Source organism: Halictus rubicundus, unplaced genomic scaffold, assembly GCF_050948215.1.
Source record: "Halictus rubicundus isolate RS-2024b unplaced genomic scaffold, iyHalRubi1_principal scaffold0064, whole genome shotgun sequence".
Taxonomy (NCBI): Eukaryota; Metazoa; Arthropoda; class Insecta; order Hymenoptera; family Halictidae; genus Halictus; species Halictus rubicundus.
This window is the reverse complement of record NW_027488605.1, coordinates 975388-983308: the sequence shown is the minus strand read 5'-3', so window position 1 is coordinate 983308 and position 7921 is coordinate 975388. Positions and strand designations below refer to the sequence as shown.

The 7921-nt window shown below is 46.9% G+C and overlaps 1 protein-coding gene across 1 annotated transcript; it reads left to right on the top strand.

The window, feature by feature from the left end:
- The first annotated feature begins 2388 nt into the window (after positions 1–2388).
- Positions 2389–7721, top strand: LOC143363585 (uncharacterized). The gene is made up of 4 exons (XM_076804149.1): positions 2389–2443; positions 2495–3667; positions 3851–4563; positions 4629–7721. Exons 1-4 carry the CDS (start codon positions 2389–2391, stop codon positions 7719–7721), a joined length of 5034 nt encoding a protein of 1677 aa, XP_076660264.1.
- The last annotated feature ends 200 nt before the right edge of the window (positions 7722–7921 follow it).

Here is a 7921-nt window from a genome sequence, read left to right as displayed (position 1 = left end):
AGGATAGGATAGGATACGATAGAGGATAGGATAGAGGATCGAATAGAGGATAGGATAGGATAGAGGATCGGATAGAGGATAGGATAGGATAGAGGATAGGATAGAGGATAGGATAGGATAGAGGATAGGATAGGATAGAGGATAGGATAGAATAGAGGATAGGATAGGATACAGTATAGGGTAGGTTAGAGGATAGGATAGGATAGGATAGAGGATAGGATAGGATAGGATAGAGGATAGGATAGAGGATAGGATAGGATACAGGATAGGATAGGATAGAGGAGAGGATAGGATAGAGGATAGGATAAGTTAGAGGATAGGATAGGATAGAGAATAGGATAGGATAGACGATAGGATAGGATAGAGAATGGGATAGGATAGAGGATAGGATAGGATAGAGGATAGCACAGAGAATAGGATATGATAGAGGATAGGATAGGAGATTGGATAGGATACAGGCTAGGAGACGATAGAGAACAGTATAGGATAGATGGTATTATAGGAAAGAGGATACGATAGGATAGAGAATAGGATAGGAAAGACGATAGGATAGGATAGAGAATGGGATAGGATAGAGGATAGGATAGGATAGAGGATAGGATGGGATAGAGGATAGGATAGGATAGAGGATAGGATAGGATACAGGATAGGATAGGATAGAGGATAGGATAGGATAGAGGATAGGATAGGATAGAGGATAGAATAGGATAGGATAGAGGATAGGATAGGATTGAGGATAGGACAGGATAGAGGATAGGAGAGGATAGAGGATAGGATAGCATAGAGGATAGGATAGAGGATACGGTAGTGGATTGGATAGGATACAGGATAGGAGACGATAGAGTATAGGATAGGATAGAGGATAGGATTGGGGATTGGATACGATAGAGGATAGGATAGGATAGATGATATTATAGGAAATAGGATAGGATAGGATGGAGGATAAGATAGGATAGAGGATAAGATAGGATAGCGGAAAGGATAGGATAGAGTATAGGATAGGATAGAGGATAGGATAGGATAGAGGATAGGATAGGATAGAGGATAGAATAGGATAGAGGATAGCATAGGATAGAGGATAGGATAGGATAGTGCATAGGATAGGATAGAGGATAGGATAGGATTGAAGATAGGATAGCATAGAGGATAGGATAGGATATAGGACAGGGTACGATAGAGGATAAGATAGGATAGAGGATAGGATAGGTTAGAGGATAGGATAGGATAGAGAATAGGATAGGAAAGACGATAGGATAGGATAGAGAATGGGATAGGATAGAGGATAAGATAGTGTTCAGCCGCGAGTTAAACAAAAGATCCCCTTGAAAATCCGCGGCACCGCTATTTCAAGGTGGGACCAGGGACCGATCCCTTCAAGAATAGTTTAATAGTTTTACTCGCGACTGACAAATCGGCACATCCCAACATTTGGCGTGCAGATGGTATACACGTTTTATGACACGGGCCTCTAGGGCTGTTTTTGAGAAAGTCGCCTTCACGAAACCTTTCTTAATTGCCCATTAGAATTTTCCTCGCGCCCTCAACAGCCAACCGTACTGTCATAAAACGTGGACCTACAAAGGTGGCATCGCGGGACCATCCGACGGTCCCTGGCCGATGAACATCGGGCCCACAGCTGTGATTTCGCCCGCCGAAATCCAGCGACGTTGCCACCCCGAAATGGAATACCCCCACTCCACGCCAACGCACCCCGAGTGCATGGAGAGTTGGGGTAAAACTTTTAGTCTAAATGCAACTCCCGCAAAGGCAACATCGAGATTAGACTCCGGAACTCGTCAACACGCGGACCAGCCGCTATAGTTCCGTTTGCTCCTTGCAGCATTAAATTCCAAATTTATATTTACCATCCTTATCATCCGAAAGGATCGTAAGGTCGCGCCGAGTAGCGTCGTCGAAACACCCTCGATTGAGGAATTTACGCCTCCTCATAGATTCTACGACAGAGTCTACGCCGCGAAAGGTGCCCGCTCCGTCGGAAAGTACATTGGTCCTTCGAGCCGGATCATCAGTGCCGTGTGATCCAAAAAAAAAAAAAAAAAAAATAAATGACACTGAGTGACAGTTACAGTGGACAAAAGACTTTGTGAACGTGATTCAACGCAGCCTTGCGCATCGTTTACAACGGGACAACACCTGCAATCGGGAGATCCTGTCTGGACCAACCAGCATCCCAACAACTTGCAGTATCCCGGATTACCAAGGGCTGGACCAACCAGCATCTGGAAGGTCGCAGTTTGTGGGCCAAGCAATTGACGATTTGGGTCAACGCCAGGTGTCTGACACCAGTTCACCATCCTGAATTCAGCGCATCAAAGGTAGGCTCGTTTTTCGTTCGTCAATCTCCCAAAACATCTCCTTCATCACAAAATGCCTATGACAAACCCATCCTTGTCTCAAGCAACGGCTCTCAGCACTTTAAAGCGTAAGCGCGGCAGTGTAATCGGTCAGATTACGGCATTCTCGAAATTCTTAGATTCCGTCGATACCGAACAACCACCTGACATAGATCTTATAAAAATGCATTTGAACGGTCTCATTGAATTTTGGAAGCGTTTCGATGATATACAATCCGAGCTAGAGGCATTAGACGAAAACCAGGAACCTCGCCGATACGAGATACAAAACGAGTACTACGCGATAGTTGTCAGAGCCAACAAAATAATAGAAAAGGCGCAACCAACTTTGCCCCAACGTCGCGGAACAGTCGAGTCACTCGCGACATCGGTAACTGCTCCGATGGCAATCAAGTTACCAGAAATGCGGTTGCCATCGTTCGACGGAAACATCGAAGATTGGGTATCATATTTCGACACATTCAAATCAACGATTGACTCGAATGAAAATCTGACTCCGTTGCAAAAACTGCAGTACCTCCGTTCAACCTTACACGGAAAGGCGTTGAAGTGCATCTCCGCGTTAAACACGACAGACGCGAATTATTACGATGCAATAGAACTGCTCAAAAAGAAGTACGATTGTCCGCGGAGAATAATCTTAAAACATTGCGACGCAATTAGGGATTATCCGAGATTAGTAAAGGACACTCCAGAGGCGTTAGACGATCTCGTGAACTCGGTCAACCAGCATCTACGAGCCTTGAAAAATCTAGGAGAAGACTTCACAAGATGTAACGGCTCTTTAATATCAATGATATTATCCAAGGTTAGCAGCGACACTGCATGGCTTTGGGAACTAACGATAAAAGGCAAAAACATGCCGTCGTACACGGACCTCTTGGATTTTCTCGAGAAACGCGCAAGTTGCGCACAAACTGGACCATCCAGTGCCTCCGCGGTGCCATTACGCCCTAGACCGAATTTTACAAGCTATCCGCAATCGACACGCCCCAGCGCGAACTTCACAAGCCATCCGCAGTCAACAAGACCACCCGCCAGATCACACGCTTTCGTAACGAGTAAAACACGTCAGACCGCCGATAACAAATCAAAAAACGCGTCGAATTTTAACGAAACGCGTCCAAATTCACAACCGAAGGAGTGCCCGATCTGCTACGGAGATCATAGCACATGGGGTTGCGAAAAATTCCGCGGAATGACTCCCGAAAAACGCAAGTTCGCCGTTGAAAGGGCCAAATTATGCACCAACTGCCTACACCCAGGGCATAGCGCGCAAAATTGCGATCGAGGTTCATGCCGAATATGTCAGCTACGACACCACACGTTGCTTCATCACTTCGAGCAGCAAGCGTCAACAAGCGGAACAATAAACGCTCAATCCGATACAGAATGACGGCTAAGACACAGAGAACAAAACGGAACGGGCTACCATCGAGCGTTCACCATAAACGCAATCACAAACGAAATTTTAGTTACGGCACAAATCCAGATCTTCAACAAAAATAAACGTCCGATAGATTGTCGAGCATTAATCGACACTTGCGCATCGATTAACTTAATTTCTGAACGCCTTGCTCAAAAAATCAACATCCCGCGGATGAAATGCTCGGTTCCCATTGGTTCTCTGAACGCTATGACCACTGTAGCAACCCACGCACTGAAGGCTACTATAGCTTCGCGAGTAAGCAATTACCAACGTTCGCTTACGTTCCTCATTGTGAACGACATCGCGCCTTTCGTTCCAGATCAAGAGATTGATCGCGGAACAATAAAAATTCCGCCGAATCTGCACCTTGCAGATCCGGAATTCCATCGACCGGCACCGATCGATTTGTTATTAGGATCCGGAACAGCCCTCTCAATCTTATGCGTCGGCCAAATTGTCTTGTCACGCCCAGATGAGTCCGATCTCTACCTTCAAAAATCGCAACTCGGTTGGGTCATCGGGGGGAGCGCGCCAGTCACTTCTCCTGCTCATGGCACACTTTGCCACGCGACCACCGCGTTACAATTCGACCTCACCCGTTTCTGGGAGGTTGAAGAAGGCCCACAAAGACAGCATCTGTCTGAATCTGATATAATTTGCGAAAGCCATTTCCAAGAACACACAGTTCGGAATCGTGACGGCAGATACGTCGTGGCTTTACCTTTCAACGAGAAATTGTCGCGTCTCGGAGACTCCAAGGTACAAGCAAAAAAAAAAGACTCCATTCATTGGAGCGAAAACTCCAACGAGAACCCGCACTCAAGCAAGAGTATCACGCGGTGATCCAAGAATACCTTGACCTCGGACACATGAGCGAACTGCCACAGGAACAACAGTCACCTGAGGGGTATTACCTACCACATCACGGGGTCGTTAAGGTCACCAGTGACACAACCAAACTCCGCGTAGTCTTCGACGGTTCTGCCACGACTAATTCAGGCATAGCATTAAATGACGCTCTCCACACCGGTCCAAAAATTCAAGACGATCTACTCCACATTTTATTAAGATTCCGCATTCATCGATACGTACTGACGGGAGACATTGAAAAGATGTACCGACAGTTCCTTGTACGTCCGGAAGACAGGAAATTTCAGCGTATCCTCTGGCGCGATACTACGGGTTCTATTAAAACTTATGAGCTGAATACTGTGACATTTGGACTATCTGCTGCACCATATCTTGCAATTCGCTGTTTGACACAGCTCAGTCGAGACGAAGGCCACCGCTTTCCTCAAGCCGGCAAGATTTTATTGCGTGACTTTTACGTGGATGACGTTCTGACCGGTACATCGACCATAGAAGAGGCATTATCCTTACGCGAAGACCTCACACAAATACTCAAGACCGCAAGACTGACAATACGACAATGGGCATCTAATGACCTTACTCTTCTGACTGGCTTGCCCGAGCAGGCCATTAACAAAAAATTATACCTGGGAGAGTCATCCACTCTCAAAACCTTAGGGATTGTCTGGAATTCCTCAAACGACTCTATTACGTACGCAGTCGAAACTTGCTCTCCACCATCACGTTCGACCAAACGCAGTATCACCTCAGAAATAGCAAAGATATATGATCCACTAGGGCTGCTCGGGCCAGTAATTATTACGGCAAAAATGCTACTACAAAGGATCTGGACCATAAAGGTTGACTGGGACGAGTCGCTGCCAATGGATATCCATACCGAATGGATACGTTTTTATAATAAATTGCCAGCGCTGAACAACATCACGTTCCCGCGACGCACAATCATTGAATCGCCAAGAAAAGTCGAACTACACGGTTTTAGTGACGCAAGCGAAAAGGCCTACGGAGCATGCCTCTACCTGCGTACAACCGACTCACGCGGTCACACCGAGACAACTCTTTTGTTCGCTAAATCCAAGGTCGCCCCATTGAAAACGATCTCAATACCACGACTCGAATTATGTGGAGCACTTCTGCTAACCTCTCTTGTCGAGACCGCAAAACAAGCGCTACCTGTGGAAATACATAAAACCATCTATTGGACCGACTCCACCATTGTTCTCCATTGGGTGAAGACATCTCCACACACTCTAAAAACCTTCGTGGCTAACAGAGTGTCGGAAATTCAAAGGCGCACAGCTAACGCAGATTGGCGACACGTACCCACTGCCGACAACCCGGCCGATCTTATCTCGCGAGGTCAATCACCAGAAGACTTCCTTCAACCTTCCATCTGGCAACACGGTCCGACTTGGCTCAACGAAGAAGAATCTTTCTGGCCCACTACCGAACTACCTCAACCAGAGACAATCCCAGAACAAAGGGTCGCGATTTGCCTCAAAGCATTAATTTGCGACACCACGATTCTGGACAACTGCTCCTCATGGGGAAAGCTTCAAAGAATCATCGCGCGCTGTCTCCGATGGAAAGGATCTAACACCACCAAAGGAAGTCTGACATCCTCCGAACTAAGATACGCCCACGACGTAATCATCAAACTGATACAAAGACAACACTTTGCAGAAGAATTGCGCTGCCTCTCGAGAAGCGAAATAGGCGTTAAGGGTAAGCTGCAACAACTGAACCCATTCATCGACAAAGACGGAATTCTGCGAGTAGGAGGCCGTCTGAAGAATTCGCGAATTCCATTCGCGCAAAAACATCCCATCGTCCTCCCAAAGGCTCGAATCACGGCATTAATAATAGAACACGAGCATCGAATACAATTACACGCTGGTACACAGGCTACCCTATACGCGATTAGACGCCGTTATTGGCCCATCGACGGTCGGAGTCAGGTAGGGAAAACCATCAGAAACTGCGTCCGCTGCTACCGTGTCCAACCGCCGCCAACACAATACGTGATGGGCGACCTACCTGAGGCTCGAGTCACCGACTCACGCCCATTTGCAAACGTCGGCGTTGATTATTGCGGTCCCTTTTTCATAAAGGAGCGACGATACCGAAGTCGAACCCACATTAAAGTATATGTCGCAGTTTTCGTTTGCCTCTCAGTAAAAGCCATTCACCTAGAATTGGTTAGCGATCTTACCTCCGAAGCATTTATAGCAGCCCTACGTCGTTTCATTGCTAGACGAGGTCATTGTATTAACATTTACTCTGACAATGGCACCAATTTCGTCGGCGCCAACAACGAGCTTCGAGACCTCCGCGAACTTTTGCAGTCCGATGACCACAACGAGAAGGTCAAAACCTTTCTTGCTGACCGATCCATCACGTGGAATTTTATTCCTCCATTAACACCTCACTTCGGCGGCATCTGGGAAGCGGCCGTGAAATCATTCAAGCGTCATTTCTGGCGTATCGCAGGTGCTGAACGATTTACATTTGAAGTGTTCAACACTTTAATTATTGAGATAGAAGCCGTTCTAAATTCACGTCCTTTAACTCCCATTTCATCAGACCCAAATGACACCCTTGTCCTAACTCCTGGCCATTTCCTGATTGGCGACTCGTTAACGAGTCTGCGCGAGCGCGATTTCAGGGATGTGCCATCAAACAGACTTTCAACCTGGCAACATATCCAGAAACTAAAGCAGCATTTCTGGAACCGATGGTACAAGGAGTACCTAAACGAGATGACGAGTCGTTCGAGATGGTCCAGCGGTACACACCCCATCAAGGAGGGCACCATCGTGCTCTTGAGGGAGGACAACGTACCACCGATGCAGTGGCCACTCGGGAGAGTCATCAAGGTCTACCCCGGATCTGATGGCATAGTTCGAGCTGCAACAGTGAGAACAGCCACAACCACACTCGATCGGGGCGTAAAACGGCTTGTACCGTTACCGAACCAGCCAGAGGAGGAACCACGGGATCCAACATCGACGTCAAGAACGCGCGATCCCTCAACCGATAATAACTAATTTATCGTAATCGCTAAGCTTTAGCTCATAAGATAGTTTACTTGTTCATTCTAGTACTTCAAACCTAGCGTATCTTTAATCCTATATAGATTTATTTTGATCGCGAGTCTCTCAACGGGAGGAGGATGTTCAGCCGCGAGTTAAACAAAAGATCCCCTTGAAAATCCGCGGCACCGCTATTTCAAGGTGGGACCAGGGAC